The sequence below is a fragment of the Myotis daubentonii genome, chromosome 14, assembly GCF_963259705.1.
Source record: "Myotis daubentonii chromosome 14, mMyoDau2.1, whole genome shotgun sequence".
NCBI lineage: Eukaryota > Metazoa > Chordata > Mammalia > Chiroptera > Vespertilionidae > Myotis > Myotis daubentonii.
Genome location: NC_081853.1, coordinates 15,085,652 through 15,103,047, shown reverse-complemented (window position 1 = coordinate 15,103,047; position 17,396 = coordinate 15,085,652). Strand labels below are relative to the sequence as shown.

General features: G+C 36.8%; 1 protein-coding gene across 1 annotated transcript in view; it reads right to left on the bottom strand.

Moving 5' to 3' along the window:
* DNAH12 (dynein axonemal heavy chain 12) overlaps positions 1-17,396 on the bottom strand; it is a 283,964-nt gene that overhangs the window by 93,239 nt on the left and 173,329 nt on the right. Inside the window, exons 39-45 of the mRNA XM_059663211.1 lie at positions 17,095-17,246; positions 10,778-10,916; positions 9,682-9,848; positions 7,276-7,531; positions 5,334-5,633; positions 3,920-4,098; positions 2,361-2,553 (exon numbers count right to left, since the gene is read on the bottom strand). Coding sequence (XP_059519194.1) covers positions 2,361-2,553; positions 3,920-4,098; positions 5,334-5,633; positions 7,276-7,531; positions 9,682-9,848; positions 10,778-10,916; positions 17,095-17,246 — 1,386 coding nt within the window. The remainder of the gene's footprint in view (positions 1-2,360; positions 2,554-3,919; positions 4,099-5,333; positions 5,634-7,275; positions 7,532-9,681; positions 9,849-10,777; positions 10,917-17,094; positions 17,247-17,396) is intronic.

Below are 17,396 nucleotides of genomic sequence, written 5' to 3'. Positions count from 1 at the left end.
GGAGCCCCAACCCCCCGATGGGCCCTGCTCTGTGAGTGACAGGGGGCAGCACCCCAACCCCCCAATCGGCCCTACCCTGAGCGTGACTGAGGGTGGCATCGCAACCTCCCGATCCTCCCTACTCTGTGCATGACAGGGGGTGGCGCCCCAACTCCCCAATCGGCCCTGCTCTGAGCCCGACCAGGGGCTGCACCTAGGGATTTGGCCTGCCCTCTGCCACCTGGGAGCAGGCCTAAGCCAGCAGGTCATTATCTCCCGAGGGGTTCCAGACTACGAGAGGGCACAGGCCGGGCTGAGGGACCCCCCCCCCCCCCCGAGTGCACAAATTTTTGTGCACCAGGCCTCTAGTATATATATATATATATATAAATTTAAATACCTTTTTAATAGTTAAAAGTTGTGGGAATTCATTATCACTAGACATACCCTTCAAGAAATGCTAAAAGGAATCTTTTCAAGATGAAAACAAATAATGCTGGACAGCAATACAAAGCCATATGAAAATATAAAGGATAGAATATACACCAAGAGAAGAGATCAAAGCATGTCACTACAGATAATCAACAAAACACAAAGGAAGGCATTAAGAGAAAATAAGGGACAAAAAAAGCTACAAAACTTAAAGAAAACAAGTAAAAAATGCCAATAGTATATACTTCCCCATGAGCAATTACTTTAAATGTAAGTGGATTAACCTCCCCAAAAGACATAGCTTTGCTAAAAGGATAAAAATACAGGATCCAAAGATATGCTGCCTGTAAGAAATTTATTTATTTATTTATTTTTGAAATTAAGGTTGAACAGTTTTGTTTATTTTATTTTTGTTAATTTCCACCCAAGGATATTTTTCTATTGATTTTTTTTTTTTTAAATGGAAGAGTGGAAGAGAGAGGGAAAGACAGAGAGGAACATCAATGTGAGAGAAACACATGGACTGGTTGCCTCCTGCATGTGCTCTGACCAGAGCCCGAGCCAGGGAGGAGCCTACAACCAAGGTACATGCCCTTGACTGGAATCGAACATGGGACCCTTTGGTCCTCAGGCTAACATTCTATCCACTGAGCCAAATCAGCTAGGGCTGAAAAAGATTCACTTTAGACCTAAGGACACACAAAAGCTAAAGGTGAAAGGAGGGAAAAGATGTTCAATGCAAATGGTAACCAAAAAAAGCAGGGTGGCTGTACTAATATAAAACAAGATAGACTTTAAGACAAGATAGACTTTTAAGTCAAAAACTCTCACAAGGGACAATATACATTATATAATGATTAAAATGTCAATTCATCAGGAAGATATAATAATTATAAGTATTTATTCACCAAACAGCAGAGCTCCTAAACTATGAAACAAACATTGACAGAACTGAAGGAAGAAAAGCAACGCAATCAATACCCCAACTTTCAATAAAAGATAGAACAACCAGACAGAAGATCAATAAGGGAATGGGGGATTTGAATAACACTATAAACCAATTAGCCCTACGAGACATGTACAAAACACTCCACCCAACAACAGCAAAATACATATTCTTCTTAAGTGCACATAGAACATTCTCTACAATAAATCACGTTAGGCCTCAATAGAAGTCTTAACAAATTTAAGAAGATTTAAATCATATCAAGTATCTTTTTTGATAACAATGGAATTAAATTACAAATAAATAGCAGAAGGAAAACTGAAAAATCTATAAATACGTGGCAATTTAATAACAAACTTTTAACTAACAAATAAGTCAAAGAAGAAATCATAAATGAAATCAGAAAATTTCTTGAAATAAATGAAAATAAAAACCCAGCATATCAATACTTATGGAGATGCAGCTAAAACAGTGCTAAAGGGAAAGTTTATAAACACTTTCATTAAAAAAGATCTCAAATGCTACCTTTTCTTTATGTTAACTTTTAGGTTGTAGAAATTTAGTATGTGAGGGTCAGTGAAAATGAAAAAGTCCAGCAGTAAATATCTCCCTTCCTTTTTTTCTACTTTGAGTCATCTCTCTTTTGGGGCCTGCAGAGTTGTATACATATGAGGATGAAAGCCCCAGTATGTATTCTACTCTTCTATTGTTTACTGAAACAGCAAGACAGCTCCAAAGAAACTAAGCTCAACTTCAGGTTCCTCATCAGTAAAATACAGAGACAACCATACCTGCTGCATTGAATTGTTATACCTATAAAATGAGATCATGTCTGTAAAGCACTTACAACAGTGCTCAACACACAGTGTAACTAATCTATAGATAATATTAACATCTTCACCAATGTATTCAGTACACAGCTATACAGATCGGCTCTCTCTTCACAGGTAAAAGAATGCACTGATAATATTTTAGACACTAGACTTTTTTTTCATAACTTTACCTTCATGTCTTCTCTCCACTCATTCATACCATAGCTCTTAGAAATTTCTGGTTGGAATATCTGCATTTTTGCCATGGATGTAGCCAGACGAGTTAAAGATTGACGACCACTTCCTCCAAGTCCAACAAGCAAAGCATTTCCACCAGACTGCTTTAGAATTCGACATATTCGTGATAAATGTTCCAATACATACCTATAAAGTATCAATATTATCATACTTGAAAATATAAATGTAAATGTATATTTACACATAAATATTGTTTTACTTTCCTAGGATAGACTGCTGTCTGATACCAATTTTAAAGAAGTAATCATAAAAAATGTATGATTTTTCAAAAGCAGTTATAATTGGATCATTTGATGCTAAGTAAAATTATTTAAAGTACAAATTCAGGAAATGTAATATGCAAATTATAGAAATAAAATGAAAGCATAACCTCTTATACTGAAAGTACATTGTTATTTTTGCTAAAACCATTTCTTTTAATTTTTTTAATAAAAGGATTTCTATGTGAAAAAATAGATCAGTGATTCATAAAATAACAAATTCAGGAAAGATGGCTTCACTAGTAATTAGGGAAATTAGAGTTTACTAGTAGAGCCACTCTCCTTAGACTGGCAAAACTTACCAAGTCTGGCAATCCTACATATTGGCAAGGGAGAGACACACACAAGCTCTTAAAAACAATAATAATTTTTGAAGGCACTTGGCAAAGCTTAGTAAAATAGAAGATGCTTACACACCATGGCACAATAATTTCACTTCTAAGAATATAATCTTGCCGAAACCGGTTTGGCTCAGTGGATAGAGCGTCGGCCTGCAGACTGAAAGGTCCCAGGTTCGATTCCGGTCAAGGGCATGTACCTGGGTTGCGGGCACATCCCCAGTAGGGGGTGTGCAGGAGGCGGCTGATCGATGTTTCTCTCTCATCGATGTTTCTAACTCTCTATCTCTCTCCCTTCCTCTCTGTAAAAAATCAATAAAATATATTTTAAAAAAATAAAAAAAGAATATAATCTTAGAGAAATTCTTACACAGGTACCCAAGGAGACATGAACATTCTAACCTTTTGTTATCATTGCAAAATTAGAAGGCACATAAAAATCTATCTTAGAAGAATGACTACATTTTTACACATATACAATGGAATACAATGTAGTAGTAAAAAATCATTTTTTGTGTGTGAATGTTACAAACAATATGGAATAAACCAACTTGCAGAAGAGTACATACAGTATGATGCCATTTATATGAGTTTTAAACATGTAAAATAAGGTAGTACATCTACCAGTACATATGTGTAGGAACACGTATGTATTAAAAGTCTGAAGACACATGAGTTTTGTTTTACCCCTGCAGGGTTCAATGGGAATACAGTGATGGAAGGATGGCTACAGAAGGGACTTCAAATAAATTGCTAATAGTTTATGTCTTAAGCTCAATTACGGGAACAAGGTTATTCACCATTGTTTTTCTTATACCTTTTTACACATTTAAAATATTTCACAATAAATTTTTACAAATAGTAATTTCAACCATTAATACCAAATGTAGGTACCTAAAAATGACAAGATTCATTCTTCTTTTGTGAGTTTGATTATATTCATCTAAGCATTGGTCCACAATGTCACTAAATTGATGAATATTTGGAATTTCAATATAAACTCTGTCATCTCCTTCAAGGTCAGTATTCATATAGTCACCAAACATAAGATTTCTTAAGTCCTTTTCAGTTACCTATAGAATGAAAATCAACAAATTATAAAACAAATTATTTTTCTAAAATACATTTAAGAAAATGTTACATAAAATTTTGTTTTGTCCATATTATAGGATGATTATCAATTACAGAATTCTTTTAAAACAATTAGGGTAGCCCGGCCGGTGTGCTTAGTGGTTGAGCATGGAGCTGTGAACCAGAAGGTCACGGTTGGATTCCCCATCAGGGCACATGCACGGGTTGCGGGCTTGATCCTCAGTGTAGGGTGTGCAAGAGGCAGACAATCAATGATTCTCTCTCATCACTGATGTTTCTCTCTCTCTCTACCTCTCCCTTCCTCTCTGAAATCAATAAAAATATATATATATTTAAAAAAAGATAGGGTAGTAAATAATATAGTTTTAAAATTAATACCTGCAACTATATTATATCCTTAGGAATTTTTTAAAAAAGAGCTTTTTTTTCTATTTTAAAAAAAATTTCCCCCACTCTCTAGAGCAGTGATGGCGAACCTATGACACACGTGTCAGAGGTGACGTGAGAACTCATTGTTTTGGTTGATTTTTCTTTGTTAAATGGCATTTAAATATATAAAATAAATATCAAAAATATAAGTCTTTGTTTTACTATGGTTGCAAATATCAAAAAATTTCTATATGTGACACGGCACCAGAGTTAAGTTAGGGTTTTTCAAAATGCTGACACGCCGAGCTCAAAAGGTTTGCCATCACTGCCCTAGAGGCTGGAGAAGTCATTCTGAATGACTTCCACTTATTCAGTAGTTACAAAGCAATGTTAAACACTTTATATCTGTTATTAAATTTAATCCCTATCATACAAAGTATTATTTTTTAAATAACTTCTATGTTATATATATAATTTCTCTAAAGACAAATCTTCTCAAAATAAATACTGTCTACGTGGAAAGTTAGAAGAATATAATAATTAAGAATTAGTATTTTTTAATGATAAGTAATAATTCATGCTATTGTACTGTGTGTGTTTTATTTTTAGAGAGGGGGCGGTAGGGAGAGAAAGAAACATCGATGTGAGCACAAAATATTGATCATCTGCCTCCTGCACACCCTCTACCAGGGATCGATAAAGCCTGCAACCCAGGCATGTGCCCTGACCAGGAATCAAACTGGTGACCTTTCAGGGCATGGGATGACACCCAACCAACTGAGCAACACTGGCCAAGACACTATTGTACTGTCTTAACTTAATGTTTTTAATCACTAAATATACTCACTGGTGCATTCTCTTTCCTCAAATGTGAAAAGACACTATCAAATGATTCTTTAAAGTGCTCCTTTATAACAACTTTGATTAAACTGAACAGCCAATATCGATCCTCATCATCAATGAGGCGATCATAAAACACTCGAAGAACCTCGTGCACGAACAGCCGGACCATGGTGTGCTTGCTCCCCACGGCGTCTCTTTCAATGAGTAAGCAGCCCTGGATGACGCGGGAAAAATCCCTCAGGTTGAAAGTGTAATGAGATTTTGTGGGAGTGGGCAAAAGGTTTTTCATGGATTGTTTGTATATCTGAATATGAAAAAAGCAACAAAGCAAAAACAAAATGCTTGTAATCAGCAAAGCCAGATAACAAATTGTATGTTATATAAAATATTTTATTTGTCCTATCAGATTATATTAGCTTGGAAAATTTAATTAAGTCTAGCATGGCATACATTTTTTGTTTGTTTATAGCACTCAACCAGGCATTATGAATTTGAAGGAACTTAATATTATCAGATTCCATCCAAGCCCAAAAAGTGACAATGCTTTTATTTCCCCTATGTTATGACTGTCCCATTTAAAGGGAAATGATCTAAGATTAAGTAGTTAACAAAAACTTTAGGAGAAAGTGAAATCAGGTAACTCATTCTGAAGCATTCCAAATAAAGAGTAGGATGAAACAATTTCCTTTTGACTACCATTGAATTCAAAATAAAACAATGTGCTCTCTCACTTCCCCTCTCTTTCTTATTTTCTCTCTCCCCCTTCTTCCTTCTATCATAACTGGCTATATGCTGAATTCACCAAATAAAGTTTAATATTTTCTTTAAGGAAGATAAATTAAATAATTAAAATGTAGTCTGAAAAAAACCAAATTAAATTATATTTTATTACATGTGTTCTATGATTCACCTTTCTTCCCTAACCTCCACACTCAGTAGGTCTATAATGCTTCAAAGAGGCGGGTGGGGAAGAATCCTTTCTGTATCCCATTCTGCCTAACCAACTGCCCCCTCTTTTCAGGAAATGCCTGAAATACAAATACATATTTAATAAATAGAAGCACTTTTCTGTATCAGAATAAGTATAGTAATTACAATGTACATTTCTCTGTTCATAGTTTCTCTATTTTAACAGGACAAATTTTCCACCAGAATAAGAGGAGAAGAACTTTAGAAAGATACAATGCTTTTAGAAACCGATGGAATGATTCTGGGGGGTGCTTTTTGTTTTTGGTTGCAGTGACACCATCCCCTCTCCCTTATCAAGGCTCCTCAAAGCTTAGTTCAATGAGATTATCACCTTGAATACATTTTTTTCCCTTTTACCATAAGCAATAAGGCTGTTGCTGGTCTCAAGCAGAGGCAGATAACAAACACTGAATAAGACAAGAGCTGCTCTTTGGCCATATGGGCAATCTTGTTTTTTGTTCCCACCCTTGTGTTTTCTTATAATTTTTTTCACTACCAATCCTAAATTATGGGACCTAGCTAAAAATATATTCATAAGATGCTTAAGTTCATTTTTTAAGACAAGCATGAAGAAATGGAGGGGAGAGAAGAGAATATTTATAAACACCAGAGTGGGAACCTAATAATTAGGGAAAACCCACAATGTGGCACATACTGGTTCTGGGTGATTTCCTTGTAATAACCTTGTGAAACAGGTGTTACCTCCCATTTTTGTGATTTAAAAAATGAGTTTCTAGAAAGTCAAATTACTTGCTTAAGTCCATTTAGCTAGGAAATAGCATTCAAAGCTCAAACCCAATTAGTTTCTCTAATTTCAAAGCCTATAATCTTCCTATTCCCAAGCCTTCATAACAGCTTCTCTGACACTGAAGACCAAAGTAGATGTCTAAAGGAAAACATGTGTTTTTTTTTAAAAAAAGTTAAGGACCCAATGAGATATATATACTGAAATATTTTGTATTGTATTTTTTGCTCACCTCCATAGTCCCACTGACAATTTGGTTTCCAATTAAGAAGAACTCCGGAGGAAATTCATGAGTCCTAAGGTAGAATGCTACAATTGATGAGAAGATTCGGACCATTGTTTCATCACTAAAAGCATTAATAGTGCAGATGTTGAAATGTCGAATAAAACGGGGAGTGACTGGATTTCTTCCACCACCTGGAGGGCCCATGGCAGCAATCAGCTGTATGTCAACCAATGTGATTTTACTTGTGTCCTTAAGGTCGTACCTTGAAAGCACATAAAAATTCAAAATGATCAGTTATAAAGCCAATAAGATGGAATGAAATGTAGATCTCCCTAAAACTTAACCTGATTTTAGCTTCTCTAAAAGGAAGAACTTGTGATAATGCTTCCAACAGGGGGAACTTATTTTAAGCAACACTCCACTTTTCCTTTCAGTGACACTGACTCTGCTGCCCAGATTCTGAGTATCTAGAATGTTCCTCCCTCTTGCCCTTCCCTTTCTCTCCTCCTACTCTTTTTTCCCCAGTTTGACTCTTTGCTTTTCCTCTTCTTACTCCAAATCTAGAGCATAGATGAGAGATCAATCTTGTGTACAGCTAGTCACAATAGGGTGACTATACATCCCCTTTTGCCTAGGACAGTTCTGGTTTGTGCTTGCCCTAGAGCAGTGATGGCGAACCTATGACACGTGTGTCAGAGGTGACACGCGAACTCATTTTTTTGGTTATTTTTCTTTGTTAAATGGCATTTAAATATATAAAATAAATATCAAAAATGTAAGTCTTTGTTTTACTATGGTTGCAAATATCAAAAAATTTCTATATGTGACACGGCACCAGAGTTAAGTTAGGGTTTTTCCAAATGCTGACACTCCGAGCTCAAAGGGTTCGCCATCACTGCCCTAGAGTAATTACTGACACTCCCCTTTTACTCTCAGAAATGTCCCTGTTTGAAAATAAATTATATAGCTAAACTATGTACAGCAAAGTCCTGGTTTCTTTTTCTCATCTCAAATCTTATCTTCAGAGAACACAAGAACATCTAAATAGTAACTACACACTTTTGTTATATAAAAAAGGACCCATTCAGGAGTAACAAATCTCCAAAGAAGTTTTAATCAGAAAGGGATAGCTAAATGGCTCAGTTTAGTTGGAATCACTCAGTTGAACAAGTTCTTATTTCCAATAGGCCATTAAGTCCTTTAATATTGAAGTTCTTGCAAAATTTGGGGGAGGATGACAGGAGAAATCTATATAACTAGTACTTAGTCTAGAAAGTATGAAAATATGATTCGGTTTATGGCAGCAACCATAATAGCTGTCATAGGGACCTGGCTAAGTAAATTATGGCAAGATCCATAGAACTAAATAGTATTAAAAGCCAATAAAATAAATGAGGCAAATAACATGATAGGTGTTTAAGATAAATACTTAAGTGCAAATAAGTTGCAAAACATGTGTAATGAGTATATTTTTTAAAATAAAAATATTTATAAAGAACAAAAACTTGGAGGAAGAGGGAATACATTATTAACAGTGATTATTTCCAGAAGGCAGGATTCCAAGGGCCTGCAGTAATAACAAAAATGTATTTCCAAAATAGGACTTAGCTTCAAAATTAGTCTACCCTTGCCTTGAGATAAGAATAATGCTATATTGGGGTGGAGGAAGTAAAATTATCTATGAAATTGCTGTTAAAATCAAGCCATTTCAAAGATATGGTAGTCCCAAACAGTAACAGAAAATATAAAGAAACACAGGGTGTTGATTATAATTACTTAGGTTGGAAACTACCCATAAATTCTCAGCCCTGGGGGAATAGTACTTTGAAAGATATAAATCAATAGATTATTTTGAAAATAATCGCTGTAAAGGAAAGAATTTACTACAGCATTGAATATATACATTGCCAATACTGGATTATTAATCCGTTATCTAATTCACACATTCAGAGGAAAAACTGGCATAAAAAAGGTATATAAAAGTCTTCTAGACTGGCCAGCGTGGCTCAGTGAGTGAGCGTCGACCTATGAACCAGGAGGTCACAATTCCATTTCTGATTAGGGCACATGCCCAGGTTGTGGGCTCGATCCCCAGTGTGGGGTTTGCGGAGGCAGCCAATCATGATTCGCTCTCCTCATTGATGTTTCCATCTCTCTTTCCCTTCCTCTCTGAAATCAATAAAAATATTTTTTTAAAAATTATACTCAGAAAAAAATATATAAGAAATAAAGTAAATTTATAAAGGAAAAGTCTGCCAAAATTTTCTGTATAGGAAAATAAGCAATCAGTTATTTATCTTTCATAAATAACTTGAAAAAAATGTATTATTTTGCTCTGAGAAATTAAAATAGAAAAAGAGAATAAAAAACTGACTTCACCATGCCTAATTAAGACTTCAATCAAATAGTTACCAATTCCCACAGTCAAAAAACTGTCGTAATAATTCAATAGGAGGTTGAGCTCCATATTTCTCCAATGTAGGCATATTCATGTCATCTATAAAAATTATACACTTCTTTCCCATAGGTGGTCCAAAAACTCCTTTGCGTCTTTTATCCAATCTAGCCATAATAATGTTCTAAAACATAAAGAAGAAGGTATAGTTATACTTAACACCAGAAAAAATAAGGAAGTTAAGTTTAATTATGTAAGGAAATAATGTCAAGCAGCACCATGTGCATGTTTATATTTATTCACTTTTAGAGTGATATCAAACTTCATATTCAACATTAAAGAGAATTTATTGAAACCCTACAGTACTAAAAATTGTTACATACATATTTATATTATACACATATGCACATATGCACACAAATATTTTCCTCATTAAATACCCCAACACAGCTATTAACTTTAATTTACACAATATCTAAAATTACTAATCTAAATTTGTAAGATTTTGAGATTAAGGGAATTCTACAGGTTTAAAACAATGAAAATGAGTTCCACAGGTCAAGAGAGATTGGACAGACATAAATTTAGGAATGGCTGATAAAAATGGTGATTGGAAAAGGCCTCATGCAATACTTCCATGTTGATACTTTTGGGGGTAAAGGGTGGGACGCACAGCTACACAATTCTTGTCACAGAAGGTCTACAATAGTCCATAGTTTGAAATATATATCATAGACAGAGCTTCAATAAGCAGCAAATGCTCCTAAGGATCATCTAGGAGAGTCTAGAAAGTTCTCTCTGTTCTTTCTCTGCCCCCTCCCTTCTTTATACTACCTTGCCTAGGTAAAAAAATCAATTGCTGCTACTTCTTGGCATAAAAAAAAGATGACAAATCTCAATAATCCAGTATTAATGCAAATATGTTCTCTCAAATGTTTGTCCTCAAAACCTGACTTTTAAAACTTATTTGTAATGCCAAAAATAAGTTTGAAGTTTAATTTGAATTCATAGAAAATTTGCACAGTTGCTCATTTAATATACAATTTTAAATACTAATCAAATAAGGCAAAACATTCAATAATTATCAATCTATGTTTCTGGCTTTAAACTAACCTGAACCTGGTTGGCACTGGTCCGTGCAGAGAAATTAACATAAAAAGGAAAATACTTGTTCTTTTCCAAGTGATTCATTAGCTTATCCTTCACATACACTGATTTTCCTGTACCAGTTGGACCCACAAAAAGCAGTGGCCTTTAGGAAAACAAAGAATATATCATTCAAAAGGGGAAAAAGTCAGAATACATTTCTACTAAGGGAAGTTAGAGTTATTGAAAATGTAAAAAATAATCAAATCAAATTCATCTAAAAACTCACATGTTAATCTATCATTGTTATATCACAAAAGACTGGTAAAGTAACAATTGGCACACATTTTTGCTTCCTGTTACCACAACTTTAATAGTATAGTAAGGAACTATTATTTGAACAGATGTAACATTGCTATATGCAAAATACTCATAAAACAAGTAATAACATGCTTAATTTTTCAGAAAGGAAAGGCAAAATTTGTCTCAGAAAAGCTATGTACAGTGTTTGTATTTTTTAGTTAGAAGTACAGGCAAGAGGGTGCCGTGGAATAGACTAATGACATGATGACATAAGACAGATTTTGGCTGTTTCACAGTAATCTCAATAGCATAAAGTTTGTGTGAGAAATAAAAGACAGTGAATTCTAAATCTAACAGTTATATATACCTATTTAACATGTTAGAACCAAGTCAGAATTACTAACTGAAAATACTTATCTAAAAGCAAACTATAAGGAATTTTCTATTCAGTGGAATCTCAAGCAGGGCTTCTCATACTTGAGTGATCATAACTAATTAGAAAAGGAAAAAAAATCCTATGAGTTTATATTCACAGAACTCTAAGGACTCCAAGTTTGAGAAATACTGAATTGAAAAATTAAATACTGTCACATTGCGTGATAATTTGGTAGTACACAATACATAAAGACAAACACAAAACTAAGCAACAGCATTCCGTTAGAAGGGGTCATCTAAGTAAACTAAATTATGCTAATATGTATTACTTTTAAAAATTATCATTGAAGTATAAACATAAAACTAAAGTTTTACAACTACAGTAACCCCTGAATTCATCTGTGTGTCCTAATCTGAGTAACCCTTGCCTTAAGAAAAACTGTTTATTAAAGTAATTTTAATAAATAAAATATTGTTCTTAACTTGGGGTCTAGGGACCAATTGAAGAAATTCTTAAAGTGTTCAGAGAATCTGTGAACTGGGATGACAAAAAAGTTATATCTTTGCTTTCACTATCCTTAATTAAAATGGAGCAATTGTATTAATAGTACCTGTGTGTTTGTCACCAGTAGAAATCATAGACATTATACTAAATATTATAATTGTTAGTGACAACTCAATATCACTGATGCAATGATTTCTTCAAAATTATGACAGTCATCAGACTCACTACTGGATCATAGTTAATGTACTAGAGCAGTGGTTCTCAACCTTCCTAATGCTGTGACCCTTTAATACAGTTCCTCATGTTGCGGTGACCTCCAACCATAAAATTATTTTCGTTGCTACTTCATAACTGTAATTTTGTTACTGTTATGAATCGTAATGTAAATATCTGATATGCTGGATGTATTTTCATTGTTACAAATTGAACATAATTAAAGCATAGTGATTAATCACAAAAACAATATGTAATTATGTGTTTTCCGATGGTCTTAAGCGACCCCTGTGAAAGGGTCATTCGGCCCCCAAAGGGGTCGCGACCCACAGGTTGAGAACCTCTGTACTAGAGGCTCAGTGCATGAATTCATGCACCAGTGGGGCCCCTTGGCCTGGCCTGTGCAATTGGGCCGAAACCAGTTCTCTGACATCCCCCGAGGAGTCTCAGATTGTGAGAGGGCGCAGGCCTGGCCGAAGGATCCCACCACTGCACAATCAAGGCTGGGGAAGGACATGGGAGATTGGCCACCTGGGGAGAGACCACAGGAGGGCTCCAGGGCATGTCCAGCCCTCTTGCTCAGTCCCAATCTGCCAGACCCAGCACAAGCAAATCTACTGTTCAGAGCATCTACCCTCTGGTGGTCAGTGCATGTCATAGCGACTGGTCAACCAGTTGACTGTCTGCCCCCTGGAGGTCAGTGCACGTCATAGCAAGTGGTTGAGAGGCCTTAGCATATTATTAGCATATTACGCTTTGATTTGTTGAATGGACGACCAGGCGACCGGACACTTAGCATATTAGGCTTATATTATATAGGATTCATAAAGAAGTACATGGCCCTGGCCAGCGTTTATCAGTGGTTAGAGCACTGGCCTCCATACCAGAGTATTGTGGGTTTGAATTCCAGTCAAGGGCACTTACTTACCTAGGTTGCAGGTTTGATTCTCTCTCTCTCCTCCCCCTCTCCCTTTCACTCTCTCTGAAAATCAATGGAAAAAATATCCTCATTCCTTGGATGAGGGTTTAAAAAAAAGAAGCATATGTATTTCTACTATGGACCAAATTTGTTCAATTTGTAAAATATATTTTTATTGATTTCAGAGAGAGGAGGGTAGAGGGAGAGAGATAGAAACATCAATGATGGAAGAGAATCACTGACTGGCTGTCTCCCGCACACCCCCTTACAGGGGATCAAGCGTGCAAACCAGGCATGTGCCCTGACCAGGAATGGAACCATGACCTCCTGGTTCATGGATCAATGCTCAAACACTAAGCCAAACCAGACAGGCCCAAATTTGTTCAATATTTTAATAAATGTATTTCGAGAGAACCAAGATGGCGGCATAGGTTAACGCCGGAGTTTGCTGCTTTGAACAACTACTTCAAAAGTGAAACCAAAAAACGGAAGGGACATCACCCAGAACCACAGGAACGCTGGCTGAGTGGAAGTCCTACAACTAGGAGGAAAGAGAAACACATACGGACACTCAGAGGAGGCGCAGTGCTGAAGTCAAATTCTGAGGTGCGGAGTGCGCGGAGCTGGCTGGTGGCGGAGGGCGCGGTTGGCGTTTTCAATCGGGAGGGAGTCGCAGACTCTGAGCTCCAGATACAGGCGAGTCTTTAGGGACCCAGACTCAAACGGGAGAAGCGGGACTGTCTGGCTTCGGTCAGAGCGAGTGCAGCTTTCTCTCCCAGCTTTGCAGCGGGTGCTGGGACTCAGAGAGGCAGAGCCCCTGGGGACAGGACTGAGAGCCGCCATAACTGCTCTCTCCGGCCCACCCTGTTGATCCTGTGCGACCCGCCCCGCCCAAGCCCTGCACAGAGGCATTTGCCGGATAGCCTCAGGCAAAGGCATTTGCCGGATAGCCTCAGGCAAAGGCTAGATTAGCACCTCCCTAGAGGACAGAAGTTCTCTCACTGCTGACACAGCTGATTCTCATAGCCACTGGGCCTGGAGGTCAAACCCTCCCTGGAATTAGCTACAACAATCAAGATTTATCTATAAGACTGCGAACAAAGACCACTAGGGGGTGCACCAAGGAAGCAAAACAAAATGCGGAGACAAAGAAACAGGACAAAATTGTCAATGGAAGAAATAGAGTTCAGAACCACACTTTTAAGGTCTCTCAAGAACTGTTTAGAAGCTGCCGATAAACTTAATGAGATCTACACGAAAACTAATAAGACCCTCGATCTTATATTGGGGAACCAACTAGAAATTAAGCACACACGGACTGAAATAATGAATATTATACAGACGCCCGACAGCAGACCAGAGGAGCGCAAGAATCAAGTCAATGATTTGAAATGCGAGGAAGCAAAAAACATCCAACCGGAAAAGCAAAATGAAAAAAGAATCCAAAAATGTGAGGATAGTGTAAGGAGCCTCTGGGACAGCTTCAAGCGTACCAACATCAGAATTATAGGGGTGCCAGAAGATGAGAGAGAGCAAGATATTGAAAACCTATTTGAAGAAATAATGACAGAAAACTTCCCCCACCTGGTGAAAGAAATGGACTTACAGGTCCAAGAAGCTCGGAGAACCCCAAACAAAAGGAATCCAAAGAGGACCACACCAAGACACATCATAATTAAAATGCCAAGAGCAAAAGATAAAGAGAGAATCTTAAAAACAGCAAGAGAAAGAAACTCAGTTACCTACAAGGGAATACCCATACGACTGTCAGCTGATTTCTCAACAGAAACTTTGCAGGCCAGAAGGGAGTGGCAAGAAATATTCAAAGTGATGAATACCAAGAACCTACAACCAAGATTACTTTATCCAGCAAAGCTATCATTCAGAATTGAAGGTCAGATAAAGAGCTTCACAGATAAGGAAAAGCTAAAGGAGTTCATCACTACCAAACCAGGATTATATGAAATGCTGAAAGGTATCCTTTAAGAAGAGGAAGAGGAAGAAAAAGGTAAAGATACAAATTATGAACAACAAATATGCATCTATCAACAAGTGAATCTAAGAATCAAGTGAATAAATAATCTGATGAACAGAATGAACTGTTGATTATAATAGAATCAGGGACATAGAAAGGGAATGGACTGACTATTCTTGGGGGGGAAAGGGGTGTGGGAGATGTGGGAAGAGACTGGACAAAAATCATGCACCTATGGATGAGGACAGTGGGTGGGGAGTGAGGGCGGAGGGTGGGGCGGTAACTGGGAGGAGGGGAGTTATGGGGGGGAAAAAAAAAGGAACAAATGTAATAATCTGAACAATAAAGATTTAATTAAAAAAAATGTATTTCAACATGTGATTTCCCTTATAATCCTATGTTTACATTACTCACTTAAAATCATTATTTTGACAAATGTCTCATAGCACAAAAAAATTACCATACTAGAATTCCTCAGAATTGGCAAGTGACTTCCTTGCCTAAGAAAGTTTTAAATATTAGGCATTAAATGCAAAAATGCAGCCCTGTCCAGATAGCTTAGTTGGTTAGTATCGTTCTGACATGCCAAGGTTCAGGGTTCAATACCTGGTCACGTCAGGTACAAGAATCAACCAGTGAATGTATAAATTAGTGGAACAACAAATCAGTGTTTCTCTCTCTCTCAAATCATCTATACTAATAAAAGCCTTGGGGATGATCAGGCCAGCAGGGGAGGGGAGTTGGGGGTGATCAGGCTGGCAGGGGAGCAGTTAGGCATCAATCAGGCCAGCAGGGGAGTGGTTAGGGGGCAATCAGGCAGGCAGGCAGGTGAGCGGTTAGGAGCCACCATGTGAGAGGATGTCCAACTGCCGGTTTAGGCCCAATCCCTGAACCGGCAGTTGGACATCCCCCGAAGGGTCTGAGATTGGAGAGGGTGCAGGCTGGGCTGAGAGACACCGCCCCCCCCCCCCTGCCTGCATGAATTTCATGCATCGGGCCACTAGTAAATAAATGAAAATAAATAAATGCAAAAATGCAACTATAAAATAGGAATAAAATAATGTTCCCTCATAAGCTATTCTTTCTGTTTTTGTTTATTAAACAAGATAAAATTGTCACAAAGTCATTCAAAAACAAGGTTTTTTAAAAAATATATTTTATTGATTTTTTACAGACAGGAAGGGAGAGGGAAAGAGAGTTAGGAACATTGATGAGAGAGAAACATCGATCAGCTGCCTCCTGCATACCCCCCACTGGGGATGTGGTTGCAACCAAGGTACATGCCCCTGACTGGAATCGAACCCGGGACCCTTGAGTCCGCAGGCCGACGCCCTATCCACTGAGCCAAACCGGACAGGGCCAAAAACAAATTTTTTATAAACAACAAACCATTACATTCATGCATATTATGTAAGCTTCTCTAGTTCAAAATAGCATTAATAATAAATTATGCCTCATGTTTCAAAAGAAAAATAACTACAAAATGTTATTAAGGAAGTTGGTATGGATATGCCTATGGTACGTGCTAGGCTTTTGATTCAGTTTCATGTACTCTTTTTTGATGTGTTCTTCTGATTCAAGCCTGGGTTTTGCATGTTCATCTTAAGTTATGAAGAACTAGAATAGGATATGTTTGAAAATTATTAAATGTAATGGAAGAATGTGGATCATGGTTAGTCTGACCTCAGAAGTACAGTGAATCTTTGTGATCATGGTATTTCCCCTGCCAGGTAACTATAGTACAGTGAATCTTTGAGTAGAATGCATACCTATTAGCAATAACACTGATTTTGAGTCTGTTACAAATAAAAGAAATATAAGGCAGCTTATGAAGCAACAAAGTATAATGGCAAAGAGTTTGAAATGGGCAACAGGAAACCTGGATTCTAGGTTTGCCACTAGTAACAGATGTCAATATGGACATGTCCATTAGCCAATCTCCCAGGGAGTCAGTTATCTGAAAATGAATGACCTTAAAGCTTACTTCAAATATTCTACGATCCTGTTAGAATGACACTGTTATGATTTAAGTGTATGTTATAAGAATTTCTTACTTGGCATAGGTAATACTCAAATTCATTAGAAATGTATATCTAACTGTGTCCATTGTAGGGACTATGATATCTTGAATCTTGATACGTTTATCTCCTAAATCAGTACTTTTAATTAATTCATTCCAATGGACCCAGCGACCTCGGTTTTTCAACTACAAGAGAACACAAGTTTCAAATATTATAACAATGCACTTGCTATCTGAAAGGTTCTTTTAAACACAGTTATCATATTTACTTTTAAAAACTTAATAGTCTTTCTGCTTTTTAGTATGAAATAACAGATTTCTTCATAATAGTATATA